Below are 15,078 nucleotides of genomic sequence, written 5' to 3' on the forward strand. Positions count from 1 at the left end.
TGCGAGACCTTCCCCCTCAGCCCCACCGCCTGCAAGGTGCGTCGGGCGGAGGGGAGAGAGGGGGATCAGGAATGAAAGGGTGGGAATGGGGAATGGAGGGGGGAAATTGGGAATGGAGGGAGGCGCGACTGAGCGTGTCCTGCGGGGAAGGGAAGAGACCTGAGGGGAACGGAAGGAGCTGGGGGAAGTGGGGTGAGGGCACGGCTGGGGTCGGGGAGCCCTGAGGGGACGGGGATGGAGCGGGCGACTGAGGGGATTGGGAATGCCTGAGGTGAAGGGGGAGCTGCGGGACGGCTGATGGGAAGCGGGAAGGGCCCTTGCCCGAGGCTTGGGTTGCCTCACGGCTGGCGGCACGGAGAGGTCGGGTGAGGGACGGGACTTTCTTCCCTCCACGTGGCGAGGCGTGTGGGAAGGTCAGGGCCCGCCGGGGTGGAACGGGCACCCGCACAACTCCCAGGAGCGCTTCCCGCTGTCCCGAGGGAGTGACACGCAGCAGGGATGTGTCAGCCGAAAGGGCAGCGTGGCCTCTCCGCCCCAGGAGCTGCCTCGGTGCGGAGCCGTGCCAAAGGCTCCAGGTGGCGGCTGTCACTGATGTGTGCAGGGAGCGGGCCAGGAGAAACGGGGCTGCAGCCTCGGGGAGCTTAAAATAACCCAGAGGCAGCTCCACAGCCGCGTGGTGTGTGGAGCAAAGGATACGTGTGAAGCACCCCCACAAGCAAGCGCAGCCCTAGGACGTCGGTCTGTCCTAATATCTGTCCTGCTTTCCTGCCTTTGTTTCACAGGATAACGTGGAGAGGGCCGATGCACTCCAGTTAACAGTGGAGGAGTTTGTTGAGCGGTATGAAAAGCCTTACAAGCCCGTGGTGCTGCTGAACGCTCAGGTGGGCTGGTCTGCCCAGGAGAAGTGGACGCTGGAGCGGCTGAAACGCAAGTACAGGAACCAGAAGTTCAAATGTGGGGAGGACAATGATGGTTACTCTGTGAAGATGAAGATGAAATATTACATCGAGTACATGGAAACCACACGTGATGACAGCCCCCTGTACATCTTTGACAGCAGCTATGGAGAGCATCCCAAACGAAGGAAACTCCTGGAGGACTACAAGGTCCCCAAATTCTTCACTGATGATCTGTTTCAGTATGCAGGGGAGAAACGAAGGCCACCCTACAGGTAGAGTGACAGCAAGACAAAACTGGGTGTTTTCCAGCTCATTGGTTGTTCCTAAATAGCTGGGATTGTCTCACATAAAAAAGGGATATTTTTACATCATCTCTGAAATGAGTGTACCTCTGTAATCCTGCAGGAGAGAAGGCCAGATTTTTATTTATAATAAATTTTAAAATTTAAATTATTTATATCATAATTTCTCTTTTTGCCAGCAGTGTTCCTACAGGTTTATGGTTTAGGGTTTTTTTTTTTTCATTCTATTAAGTTAGTTTACATCACTTCTTGGGTTTTTTTCAAAAAATACATAGTTACTGAGAGCTGTAAAGATCATTTTCTTGCTGTGTATGCATTCTAGTGTTCAAATTTTAAATACCTCAAGAACAGCTCCTGGGTTTTGCACCAGTGACTTATGTACAGTGTGGAATTTTGTTTAATTATGAGTCACTCCTTTTAAGGTAAAGATCTTAAGCTAGATTAGGATCTAATATGGGCACCAGTTCTTAGCTCCCCTTCAGATGGTTTTGAGAGAGAACAATATTTCACACCTGTGTAGTCTTTTCAACTCTTTATTTTTGCTTCAGCTTGGAAGAGGGTGAAATGACATTTCATTCATAAATTCAAATGCAGCAACCTTGTATTTGGGCTTCTAGATAAAAAGCCATTTTTATCTATGTGTCTATGACACTTCATAGCACTGTGAGCTTAAATTGAACCCTCCCAAGTAATTAAAGCCTTTACAGTGACATTATAATTGTCAGACAATGCCTGTTGCTCTTTGAGTGCCATGAGGCTGTGATGTGGTTTATTTAAATAAAATTGAGCAAGAGCTCATCAGTAATGGCACTTTCCTCTGCACTCTCTCATGTGTCTGTAGTCCAGTTGTGCTTTTGCAGGAGTGAAGCAAGAACCTGATTCCATTTGAGATCACTGAAGGAGGTGTTTTTTCAGTGCTTTTCATAATTCTCTTCCAAGAACATACAATGCTGTGGTCAAACACAAAACCACACTGGGTGTAGTAGAAACTGAATACACTTAATGACCTAGAAATCATTTACCCAAGTTACAGGTGAATGAGAGAATCTGGTTGTGACTCATTTATTTTGCTGTCTGTGTCCCCCACACCCTCCCCACCTTCAGGCACTGCTGAGCTCCTTGCTCTTGATCTGGGTATCCAACTTCTTGTACTTTGTTCTGGAAAATGTGGGTATTTTTCAGGCTTTTTTTGAGAGCTGAGTGATGCACAAGAGCACAGTAATGTCTCCTGGAGTTAGAGGGCTCATCGAGGTACAGAAATGAGTGTGCAGTACTTTTAGAGCATAATTGAAAATCTGACAAGAAGTGGGGCTAATCATATGAGGAGGATACGACCTCTACAGGTTGATCTCTGGGCTGAGAGCTGTGTGATAGTGTGGAGACCTTAAAAGAACAATTGCTGCTGTTTTGGACATTTTTATTGCCATTGTTCCTCTTTAAAATCAAACCAGTAATTTCTGGAAGCCATTTACTGAAGGAGCTATTTTAATTTGAGGAAGGCAGCTGGGGTTTGCTTTCAGATTGAGTTAGGAGTTGTGAAGTTTTTAATGGTAAGTTTGATGTCTTGGGGCAAACTGTGTTTTGTTCATTGTAAATTAAGTATTTGGAGGAAGGTGCTGGTAAATGACAGCGTTACTAAATAAGTGTTTTAAAACCTGTGTGTGTATATTCAGGTTATTTTGAGAAAAAGGGTGTTGAGCACTGCTTCTGTCTGTGCCAGGCACACCTTCATGTGTATAATTTCTTAACAAAAGCCTAGACTGTTCTACTTGTAGTTTAATCAGCTTTCTAAGCATAAAATGAATCTAAAGAGTGAATTGGCAATAGAATGACAAACACCTGCTTATTTACAGCTCCTTTGTGAAGCAGGAAGAAATCATCTTGATAATCAAACTTTACAGTCCTACAATTCATGCTGACAAATGATCCTTTAAAACCATTTTGATTTATACCTGCACTGGAAAGGGGAGATGGAGAACTTGCTGTATTTTCTGAACCTTTGCATTCTTCTTGCTGGGCATCACCCTCCTGTCAGTACACCACAGAGGGATTGTGTTGCTGCTTTGGTTTCTGCACTTTCTGCTGCCAGTTAAACAATTATTGTCATTTTTTCCTCTTGCTGCCTGGTATGAAGTCACCTCACTCTGCTTTTTCTGGTGTGGTTGGTGTTACTGCTCTGTTCCAGGGAAATGAGCAGTTGAAGGTGCTGCTGCAGTTAAACATGTACAGTAGATAAAGTTCTCCACTGGGAGAAATAAACCTTGTAAATGGGCAGTGGGAATATAAACCTCAAATCCTGAATGGTCACTGGAGAATAAGCTCCAAGTAGTTAAGTGTTGGAATGAAAAGCCTCTTGTGAATGAACAGAAGGGGAAGAGAGAGGCCAGGGTTGTGTAACTTGCTCTGTTCCTTGTTGTTGCATTTTGTTCCTCATTGTTCTGCAGTTCTGATCTGTTTGAGCAGCAAATTCTAGAAAACCATTGGAGAATCCCCTTTCCTAGGAAGAATCCCAACACAGGCAGTTGGGACTTAATCATGCTCATAAATTTTGAAATAATGATTTCATTGCATGATTTTATTAATGATTTTATTTATTAGGAAGAATCCCAGCACAGGCAGTTGGGACTTAATCATGCTCATCAACTTTGAAATAATGATTTTATTGAAGAACTGTTTAAAACAAAATATAGCTATGACATATAAAAAGTCCTTTTCACTTACTTATCCCACAGTCATTCTGATAGTGGAGCCCTGGAAAATGTTAAAAATAGTCTTTGAAAATATTAGGCTTTGTGTTTTCTCAGATCACTGCACCTGCATAAGCAGTATGATAAAATATATAATTGTTAGATGTGGTGATTGTTTAGTAATTAAATATAATTATTATATAACCATAAGAAGAATCGTGAGAAACTATGTTGGAAATTTAAAGGGGGCTATGTTTAGCTGAAATCTGTGTACACAATAGAACAATATAAGTTTAATAATTAACATGAAAGTTATGTAATGATAGAGTATAAAACATGTTCACCTGGAATGTATGGTCAGAATCAGATTTGGGTGGAAACTACCCCGATTCCCAGAGCTCTTGAATTAAAAGCACTGCATATAATCACTTATGTGATTATGTGTTTTTGAATGCTAACAATTCCTCTCCCAGCTCATACTGGTTTTTAGGTTAAACTCCTGTTATATCCTTTTGCTGCAGTGTGAACTTCACAAAATCAAGAATGTAAATGTAACTGTAGTTACTTTATTTTTTAACTGAATGTGCAATGAGCTGCTCCAGTTGTCTGTCTAACATGAAGAAAGGGACCTGCCTGCTCTATGACTAAAGCATTTTTCCTCCCCATGCAGATGGTTTGTGATGGGCCCCCCTCGTTCTGGAACAGGAATTCACATTGATCCCTTGGGAACCAGTGCATGGAATGCCTTAGTGCAGGGACATAAGCGTTGGTGCCTGTTCCCAACCAGCACCCCCAGAGAGCTGATCAAGGTGACACGGGAGGAGGGGGGCAACCAGCAGGACGAGGCCATCACCTGGTTCAATGTCATCTATCCTCGGACACAGCTGCCCACCTGGCCCCCCGAGTTCAAACCCCTGGAAGTCTTACAGAAACCAGGAGAGACAGTCTTTGTGCCAGGTATGTGCAAATCTCTGCAGGAAGGAAATCTGGGAGAAAAAAAAAAGGATATTTGTAATGTTCCTGTGTCATAGAGATGAAGGGAACATTTCAGCTTTCTTAGATGGTTCATTTCTTACAAAACAAACTGAGCTCATTTTGGGACTGTTCAGTTACTCCTTAATGTCACAAAATGTGTGTGACCTGTGGCATAGGATTGCATGTAATACAAGTGGGATTTAAGTTGCAGCATCACAGGAATGTAGTCTGAACTAAATTGCAGTAATAGAAAGCTGTCAGGGCATAAAATAATAGGGGTGTTCGAGCCCCAGTAACTCTTAGACAAAAATGTTTGAGTTTATACATGCTGGAGCAAATTCATGGCTGAATTTTGCATGTGAATGTTTCTTAGCTGTGGGAAATGAACTACTTAAATGCACTGACACCTTCCACCCACCTCTCTGTGGTTATGCTTCATCTTGCATTTGAAATCAAAAGCTAAATAAAGCTTTGCTGAAGATGCCCTTCCCTCTGAGTGGCTGCACACTGTGTGCCCATTGTAATTGGGGGTGAGGTGAGTTCAGTAGCAGATTCTAACCTCTGAATCTTGCATCATTTATGTGCAGCACAGCCCCTAGTTTCTGTCCACATTGCTTGTGTCTAACATCCAGCTGACTTGGTGTGTGAGGGGTGCCTTGTGATTGTCTTGGCACTTACTAGTGACTCCTGAGTGTACCTTCTGTTAAGAGTTTGTAGCTGTCAGGTTCCATTAAACTGTTCCCTCAGTCTTTTCTGGGCCTCTAAGTGGGTTGTAAGAACTCCACTATTTTTATCTCGTGTGGAAAAACAATTTTGCATCTGTGTTTAAATGAAAGGTTAGTCTGTAGTCATAAGAACCTTGCAAAATCAGCGTGGAAAGCACTCTCTGCTGAACAGAAAGGGCTCTGTGCAGTCTGGGTGACAATGACTGCTGCTGTTCAGCTGTCAGCAGCCAATGTGGTGCTGTCAGGTCACATCTTCAGTCCTGGCTGTGAGCTGGGTAATTTGGTCAGAGCTTGGAGCTGCCTTCTGTAATAACCTGTCAGGCACTGGGGTGAAAGCTGAAATAAGACAGGAAAGGTGATGGGTTGGGAAACTCCCCTGGGTTTGGGAGATAAGGTCCAGTTCCACCTGCACTGTGGGAAAGGTGTTCTTGAACTTGCTCTCTGCCAGGCAGCCACCAACGGTCCCTGGTGTTGTGTTTTAGGTGGCTGGTGGCACGTGGTCCTCAATCTTGACACAACCATTGCCATCACACAAAACTTTGCCAGCTGTACCAACTTCCCAGTGGTGTGGCACAAGACAGTAAGAGGGAGACCAAAACTGTCACGGAAATGGTACAGGTAAGAGATTCAGTGGCTTTCTTTGGATATTCTCCATTGAAAACAAAGCCTAAAAATATTAATTAAAGTGCAGTGTTACAATTCAAAGCCTAACCCTGAAATTTAAACTGTATTTAGGATCCTAAAGCAGGAGCATCCTGAATTGGCAGCCTTAGCTGATTCAGTTGACCTGCAGGAATCTACTGGTATCGCTTCCGACAGTTCTAGTGATTCTTCCAGTTCATCAAGTTCCAGCTCCTCAGACTCTGATTCAGAGGTAATGCTTTTTACTGCAATAGATGATCCATATTCTGCATTTATATTGTTTTTCCATACCTGATCATGTGCCTTCATCCTTATATTCATGCTGTATGGAATAAATTAATGGAAAGCAGCTAAACCAATCTACATGGTGGAGGAGCCTGAGATCTTAGCAGGTTCTGTTTGCTGAAGCCTCTCTTCACATTGCTAAATGGATTCAATCTGTTTGATCCATGTCTATATTATATATGAATCTGTCACTCATTTAGCTTGTGAAAAATAGCTGCAAAGTGAATGTTCTAAAAATTGGGAGAGGCGGGGAAAAAATGGGACATGGAACTATGACATGGGACTCTTGTTGACACCTAAATCCTTCAGAAGCCAAAGTCCTCTCTTGGAAGATGAGGTCTGTGACTGTGTTCACAGGGGTCCGAGGATGAGGGAAGAGATTAGGATCTGGCTCCATGTTTCAGAAGGCTTGATTTATTATTTTATGATCTATATTATATTAAAACTATACTAAAAGAATAGAAGAAAGGATTTCATCAGAAGGCTGGCTAAGAATAGGAAAAGAAAGAATGATAACAAAGGCTTGTGTCTTGGACAGAGAGTCTGAGCCAGCTGACTGTGATTGGCCTTTAATTAAAAACAACCACATGAGCCCAATCCCAGATGCACCTGTTGCATTCCACAGCAGCAGATAACCATTGGTTACATTTTGTTCCTGAGGCCTCTCAGCTTCTCAGGAGGAAAAAATCCAGAGGAAAGGATTTTTCATAAAATGTGTCTGTGACAGAGGTCCTTCTAGGGACTAAAAGGAACACATTCATCGTCTTGCCTCAAGTCAGCTTTAGCCAGTGATGAAATCCAAAAACGTTTCTGTTCCTGACTTTTAAATGCTTAATTTAAAAGTTCCTTGATGTGTCTAGCCTAAAACAGCACGTTCAGGGTTGCCGAGCTCAAAGAACTTGTGGTGAATTGCACAGCACAGACAGTGGTTGGGGTTCCTCTGAGCTGTGGTTTCATCTCTCCATCGTGCAGTGTGACTCTGGCTCTGAGACAGAGGGGATGATGCACCGCAGGAAGAAGCGGAGGACGTGCGGGATGATGGGGAACGGGGACACGACTTCCCAGGACGACTGCGTGAGCAAAGAGCGCAGCTCCTCCAGGTGACCCAGGGCAGCTGTTGGTTTTAAACAAGCACAGGACATACAAGGGAAAGCTGGCACACTTCAGATAGGGGATTCCTCAGGAGAGAGGGATGGAGAGCAAGGGATTCCTTACAGGACAGTGGTATCGTCCCTCCATGAATTATTTTAATTGTTCCAAACAGAAAACTAAGAGTATTGATGTTTTCTTTTTAAAAATCAGGGGTTTTATTTAATAAACAGTCTTATTACTTTTCTTAGTTGTCTCTTTTAATAGATGAGAGGATTTGATTTTATCTTTGTTTAATGAGAGAGGTGGGATGTTTAAACTGCTCTTCAGAGAGCACAAATGAATAGTGAACAGTTGAAGATGAAGAATGATCAGGCAGCACTCAGATTTCAATGTCTTGTTCAAACAGAAAACCTTCAAATATTTGTATGGTTTCTCTTACTGCTGCCTGGACTATTTCAATTTGTTCCACTCCTTTATCTGTTAAAGGCAAAATTCATCCTAAATTCCAAATGTCTGTGTTTGCATTTTAAATAAATAAATAAATACATAAATATCAAGCAAGTTTCAGTCAGTGTGGAAGGAGGCAACATTAATATTGCAAAATCAAGGATAGATATGCTTAGGGTAAAGTTGCTGAGGAAAGCAATTCTTTGGACAGGCCAGGTTAAAAAGAGTGGAACACTGGGAATCTGGCAGTGTACTGCAGGGAAGAACTTAAACATTCTTTGGTAAATGAAGCATTTTTCTCATATAGCAGAGGCTTGCCAAAATTCTTAAGCAAATTCCTTGCAGCTTGGTTAACCAGTGCTGCTGGGTTGGCTGCCTGCCTGCATTAGAGTGCTGGCCAGCTCTTGAGCTCTTGGGTGCTCCAGGTTTGGCATGGATGCAAGTGCTGTGGTGGTTTAGTGTGTGGCTTGCTAAAGAAGGGATGCAGCAGTAATTTACCTGAGGAAGTCCATATTCCAGCATGATTCCAGCCTGATTTCCCAGTGTGGGACTGCCTGGAGGCCTGTGTGCTCCTCTAGATTGCTCTCTTGTTCCCAGCAGTTGCTCATAACTGAATACAATTGAATTACAAGTACAGAGCATCATTAAAGGTTGGGGAGAACTGTACTGACTGCTTATTTTGCCCTGGAGGTTTCCACACTTTGCTTGTTATGACACTGTCAAATCCCATTTTGGCAGTCAGTGTGACTTCAGGGAATGAGCAGCAGGAGAGAGCAAACCTTTAATGCAGACCCTGGTTTAAAATGAAAGCTGTAAAAATGCAGATCACAATGCAGATCTGTTCTTCTGAAAAACCTATGCACTTTTAAATTATTTGCCATTCAAATTTTGAAATGAATACCCTAAATATTGAAAATTAGCACCTTGCCTAGAACATTTGCTTTCTGGGTTTCACTGTTCTGCCTCCCATATGTTGACTGTGTCACTCTGTGAGGGTGGGTGGGTGTTCTATCCAGCTGTGTGATGGCTTAGTTGCTAGAAATGCTTCCAAACATGAAATCTGAACCTTGCTCATACAATGCTGGAGGAAGAATAAGCCTGAGATTATTCTGCATGCTGGGATCTTGTGCCCTGATCCAAGGGGAATGCTTAAAGGCAGTTGTACCTTTTTTTGACAGGATTAGGGAATCTTGTGGAGGCCGCAGCTACCCCTGAGGGATAACACCACCTACCCAGAGGCAGCTGCTGATGGAAGCTCTGTTAGCAGCCAGCCAGCTCTGTTCTACTCCCTTCTGCTTCTGTTTCTCACACTCCTTACGTTTTTGTCACTCTTCCTCGATCCTGCCATCTTCGTTTCGTGCTGTCCAAGGTTGGCTCCTGAGTAAGCTGTAGGGGAACACCCCAACTGTGTCCTTTGTGCAATGCTTTGTCCCCTCTGACCCCTGCACTATAACCCAGCTGTGGGTAAGGACATGCCAAGTATTTCATGGGTCACAGAACTGGCAAGGAAGGCAACGGTCAGTTTTTAAAGAACTCTTTTTAAAACCAGCAGGTAAATGGAAAAACCTGCCTTGCTTTGACACTGTCATATGTTTACATGTTGTCCTGTACACTTGAGGAAAGGAACACCAGCCCTTTTGGCCTATTGGAATGACTGGTGGATCTCACACCAGAATTTTGGGAAGAACAAGGAGGAAATGAGCTTCTGCAAGAACTGAGCTGTGGAAAATGAGTCCTTGGATCTTACCCTGCTGCAGGAGAACATTGCTGTCAGGGCTGGGGTGCTTCCAAGTGTGTGTCTCATAAAATCCTGGAATTTGGGCACCTGGAAAGAACACATCAGGATCCTTGAGTTCCACTCCTGGCCCTGCACAGAAACCAAGAACCCCACCCTGTGCCCAAGAGCATTGTCCAAACACTTCATGAACTCACACAGGCTCAGTGCTGTGGCCATTGCCCTGGGGAGCCTGTTCCAGTGCCCAACCACCCTCAAGGTGAAAAACATTTTTGTGATATCCAACCTAAACCTGCCCTCCCTCAGCTCCAGCCGTGTCCTCGAGTCCTGTCACTGGTCACAAGAGTGAAGAGATTGGTACCTGCCCCTCTGCTGTCCCTCATGAGGGTGCTGAAGACCCAAATGAGGTCTGACCTCAGTCTCCTCCAGGCTGAACAGACCAAGTGACCTCAGCCACTCCTCATACAGCTCCCCCTCCAGACTTCACCATCCTCATGGCCTCCTTTGGGTGCTCTCCAATGGTTTCATGGCTGTTAGATGTTGTGGTTCCCAAAACTGCCCCCAGCACTGAAGGTCAGGCCACCCCAGGACAATCCCCTCCCTTTCCTGGCTGGCAGTGCTGGGCCTGATGCCCCCAGGACATGGTTTGTTCTCTGGGCTCCAGAGCACTGCTGGCTCAGATCCAGCCTGCCACCAACCAGGAATGCCTGGACCCAAGTGCAGAATGCAGCCCTTGCCCTTGTTTAACTCCTCATGGGTGGTGATTGCCCATCTCTAATTTGTTGAGGCCTCTCTACCCTTGAGGGAGTTGACAGCTCCTCCCAGTTTAGTGGTTTGGGGAAACTTAATATTCCTTCCAGTCCTGTGTCCAAGTCATTCATGAGGATGTTGAAGAGCACAGGGATGAGGATGGAGCCCTGCAGAACCTCCCCAGTGGGCAGTGCCACCCTGGTGTCACCCCAGTCACTGCCACCCTTTGTGTCCAGCCTGTGAGCCAGTGGCTCACCCACCATGGAACACCATGAACCAGCTGTGGGCTGGACAGTCTGTCCAGAAGGTCACTGGGAGAGACAATACCCAAAGTTTTGCTGAAGTCCAAAAGGTGACATTACTGCCTTTCCTGGATCAGTGAGGTGGGTCACCCTGTCACAGAAGGAGATCAGATTCAACAAGCAGGACTGTCCTTCATGAAGCTGTGCTGGCTGTGACTGATGCCTGCACTGTCCTCCAGGTGTTTTTCTGTACTTCCCAGAGTCATCTCTTTCATGACTTGGCCAGGCACTGAAGTGAGACTGACAGGCCTGTGGTTTCCAGAGTCCTCCTCCTTGATGCTGAAAACTGGGACATTTGCCAGCTTCCAATGAGCTGGAACCCCTCCAGATTCCCAAAACTGCTCAAAAATCATGGAGAGGTTTTGCCATGACATCAGTAGCCATGACATCTTGAGGATTCTCAGATGAATGCCATGAGGTTCCATGGATTTGTAGGCGTCCATGTGGAGCAGCAGCTCCTGCTGCTTTGGGGACATTCCCACAGTCACAGTCCTCCAGCTCAGGGCACTGAGACCCCCTTGGTCCATCATGTGTGCTGAAGACAGGCAAAGAAACATTAAACACCTCTGCCATGTCCATGTCCCTGTTTGTGAGGAGACCATCCTCATCCTGGAATGGGCCAGTGTTATTTCTAATTTGCTTTTTGCCATTAATATATTTGAAAAAACTCTTTTTTATTTCCCTCACGGTTCTGGCCAGTTTTGTCTCCAGCTGAGCTTTGGCCACACGAATTTTCTCCTACAGTGGCAGCAGCATTTCTGTATTCTTCCCATGTCACCTGACCTTGCTTCCACTGGGCAAACACCTTCCTTTTTCATCTTATTTCCAAGAGAAGATCCCTGTTCAGCCAAGGAAGGGAAGGTGGTGTGAATGCCCCAAGCACTGAAGCAATTTCAGCAGAGGTGACCACCAGCCTGAAGCATTTGTTGTGGTCTGAATCTGCGTGCTCCATGCACACACCTGAGGTGCAACACCTGGACCAGCAGCAGTCCATCAGCTTCCACTCTGTCAGGGTGACAGGTAACAAAGCTGCACTGGCACCTTGTGATGGGAAGCTCGGTGGAGCAGGAGAATCCTGGAGTTCCTTGCACAGCAAAAACTGTGGCAGGAAAAAGCATTTGCCAGTACTTCCAATCCTTCAGGTGTGATGTTTAGCACAAGGCAACTGCTGACAAAGTCTGACTCTGGCAGGATCACATGTGCTGGGCTTGGAACACCAAACAGTTCTGGGGCTGTGGGCTCACTCAGGCCAGTGCAGTTCACATCCCCAAATGGCTTCTCTTTGAGGCTGTACATTCAGACCTTTCTGAAAGTTGCAGTGCCAATTTTAAAGGACTGAGGAGGGGGACATGTTGTTGTTTTATGCTTTTTAAAAATGCAATGTGTTGTTTAAGTCTGTGTAGATGCATTTGTATTATGCCAGGTAAAGCTCTCGTCCCCAAGGGATCTTTTGGAGCTGCTGGTTTGTTATATTAGCAGGGGCTTGTGCTGTGTGGCTGCTGAAGGTGCTGCCAGGAAATCTGAATTTCCCATGGGCTGCTTCACTGGGTGCTCTTCTGAGCCCTAGGAGGTGGCTACAGAACTCACTTCAGCTGTTCTTTGGGAGAGGAAACTTGACAGCAGAAGTGCTGTGCTGTAGTAAACACACAGCAATGCCCAGGCACTGATGAAAGAGCAAATTAAAGAGAGATTAAAGCCTCAACTGTGACTTTCTTAAACGTGTTGGGTTTGGTGGAACCTGGAGTGTTGCTTTTCTGGGCTCTCTGATCCATTTTTAACCTTGTTCCTTATTTAAACACTCCTGGACCATATCCTTTTGTATAAAGGAATCCTAAATATGTTTTTTTGGGATCTCTGTTTTTGAGTCTTTTGTGCCAGTAAGAGCAGTGTGGTGGTGGAGAAAGGGAAGGTTTATTGATACATTTTTTACCTGTTCAGACTCACAAATTTCCTGTGATAGATAGCCAGGCATAAGCAAGCACACTTGCTCTGTAGCCACTGCAGATTCTTCCACAACATCACTTTAAAAAATCCTCCAACTTCTCCAACTCCTGGCATTTCTGACCAAGGCTGAACAGCCTGGGAACCTGCACAGTCTGTGTGTGTCCTCTCAGAGATGTCTGCAGCTGCTGCCTTTTGGGATCATGTGGGGCCTGCAGAGGTGAAGGCTCACAATGCTCAGCTCTGTCACAGGGAGGGGAGTCCTTACAGAGCTGTCCCTTCCTCTCTGGAGGCTGGGCAGCACCTCAGGGAGGTGCAGCTGCATTTGGCACACGTGCTTCAGTTTGCACACTCTAGAATCAATGTGAAAGCCTGATTGCTGTGCTGGGAAAGTCACACCTCTGCCTCTAGAAGCACAGTGGGAAGATGCAGTGTGCAGAGCATTCCTCCATGCCTGTGAAATCTTCCATAGTGTGAAATACAGCAATCCCAGGTGATGCCTGTGTTGGTGTGACACCCCTCACAGAAAAGCAGCATGTTTACAGCAGACATCATGATACCAGCAGCTCTCTCCTGACTGCTCCACAGGGCACTTCCTGCTGTGAAACAGTGTCTGTGCAGGCTTACCTGGGAATCAGGACTCTGGGATCTCCAGTTCCTCCACTTCTGGCTTTTGCCTGAGCCACTTTAGTGAGTCTTTGAGCAGTGAGGAAAATCCCTACCTCACAGGGCTGTTGTGAGGCTGAACTGTAGTTGCTGTGTAAGATGCTTTGGAGCCATCCACCCACAAAAAGTGTTCCATTCATCCTGAGCAACCTGAGCCTGGTAGGAGCTTTTTGTAGCAGAAAACATTGGGGATGTTGTTCAGCACTCTTGGCCACGTGGTGTTCTGTGGTGGCCCTTCCAGAATTGCTGTGTGGTACATAAATTGTAGCAGAACAAGACTTGTGTTTTCACCAGGGCTGAGCTGCTGCTTTTCCATGGCCTGCTCTAAACAGGGGGTCCTGCTGGAGCAGGATCTGGTTTTAAATAGGACTAGATGCAATTTTGTCATTAGGGAGTCAGCTTCTCTGGCCTTACAGGAATGGGGGGAGCTGATGCTTCCCAGGCTGGGTGAGGGAGGAACAGTTAAAAACTGCTCCCTTTGTCCCTCACTCTGTGCTTGTGGGAAGCTGGCTGGGGACAGTGGCCTCTGTGCTCTCATTTCTCCAGGCTTGTTCCTCTTGGGACATCCTTGTCTCCTGTTCCAACCCTGCTGCTTTTGTACTCTGGAGGCCCTGGATGCAGCTGGTCCAGCACCCTGTGCACCCCTCATTTCCTTGAGGAAATTTCCTCATTTCCCTGAGCCCCAGAGCAGCAGCACAGCTCTGCCTCACTTCTCTGTTCCCCAGGGATGGCAGAGAGCCTCAGGCTGGGTGTCATTGTCACAGTCCTGCCTGCTCCAGGAAAGGTGATGGGATTTGGGAGCTCTGCCTGTGCTTTAGAGCCTGGTGACAGCCACAGGCTGGGAGAGTTCAGGAGGAAATGATCCAACACTCCATCAGAACCACAAATGTGGGCAAGAGGCACCAGTGCCAGCACCTGTTCCTGCACAAGTGCTGTGGGAGCAGGTGACACCCAGGAGCCTCTGGCAGAGCTTCCTCCCCTTTCAAGCTGCTGTGTGCTGGCTCCTGTTTGTCTTCTCAGTTACATCAAACCTCTCCAAATGCTTCTAGGAAAGACAGGAGCCTCTTCCATAGGTAACCTCTGCTCTCCTCCCTGAGTCCCCATCCATTGTGGGCTGGGAAGTGAGACTGTTGGCTGAATCCAGTCTGGAATGCCTCTGTGGGCACATTGCAACTGGGAGGTTTTTGGCATCCCCCTTGCAGAGGGGGGAAGGAAAGTGTTACCCATTTGTGTGACAGTCCCACTGTCAGCTCCAAGCCCTGCCACTGCCCTTAGCTGCTTTTATCACCCATCCAGCAGAGCTGGGATACTTGTCTTGTTCAGATGATTGTGGTTTTGCTTTTTATTTTAAATAAAATCAATTATTTTGCATTATCCTGTCACTTTCTTTCATACTGAGATGATCTGAAAAAACTTTACAGGTGTGCACCTCTGTTTCCCAAAGTGCTAAACGTGCTGGGACCAGCTCTGGGGATGCTTGAGGGTTTGCCCATCTGTGCTGGGCTGTGGTTTGGAAGCTGCTGGGGTTGCACTGGCTCTGGGAGGTGAGTTTTGTCACTAGGTTTGTTCCCAGACTGTCCCACTGCTCTTTGGCCCTGCCCTGGCTTCCCCAGTCTCTGTCACCAGAGGT

The 15,078-nt window shown here is 46.2% G+C and overlaps 1 protein-coding gene across 1 annotated transcript in view; it reads left to right on the forward strand.

Moving 5' to 3' along the window:
• JMJD6 (jumonji domain containing 6, arginine demethylase and lysine hydroxylase) overlaps window positions 1-14,822 on the forward strand; it is a 15,305-nt gene extending 483 nt beyond the window's left edge. Inside the window, exons 1-7 of the mRNA XM_071452538.1 lie at window positions 1-36; window positions 783-1,171; window positions 4,559-4,845; window positions 6,071-6,206; window positions 6,324-6,462; window positions 7,488-7,615; window positions 9,233-14,822. The exon at window positions 1-36 is cut by the window's left edge and continues 483 nt beyond it. Coding sequence (XP_071308639.1) covers window positions 1-36; window positions 783-1,171; window positions 4,559-4,845; window positions 6,071-6,206; window positions 6,324-6,462; window positions 7,488-7,615; window positions 9,233-9,269 — 1,152 coding nt within the window. The 3' untranslated portion in view covers window positions 9,270-14,822. The remainder of the gene's footprint in view (window positions 37-782; window positions 1,172-4,558; window positions 4,846-6,070; window positions 6,207-6,323; window positions 6,463-7,487; window positions 7,616-9,232) is intronic.
• The last annotated feature ends 256 nt before the right edge of the window (window positions 14,823-15,078 follow it).

This window comes from Agelaius tricolor, unplaced genomic scaffold (assembly GCF_023055355.1).
Source record: "Agelaius tricolor isolate 1412-34295 unplaced genomic scaffold, bAgeTri1.0.p SCAF_35, whole genome shotgun sequence".
NCBI lineage: Eukaryota > Metazoa > Chordata > Aves > Passeriformes > Icteridae > Agelaius > Agelaius tricolor.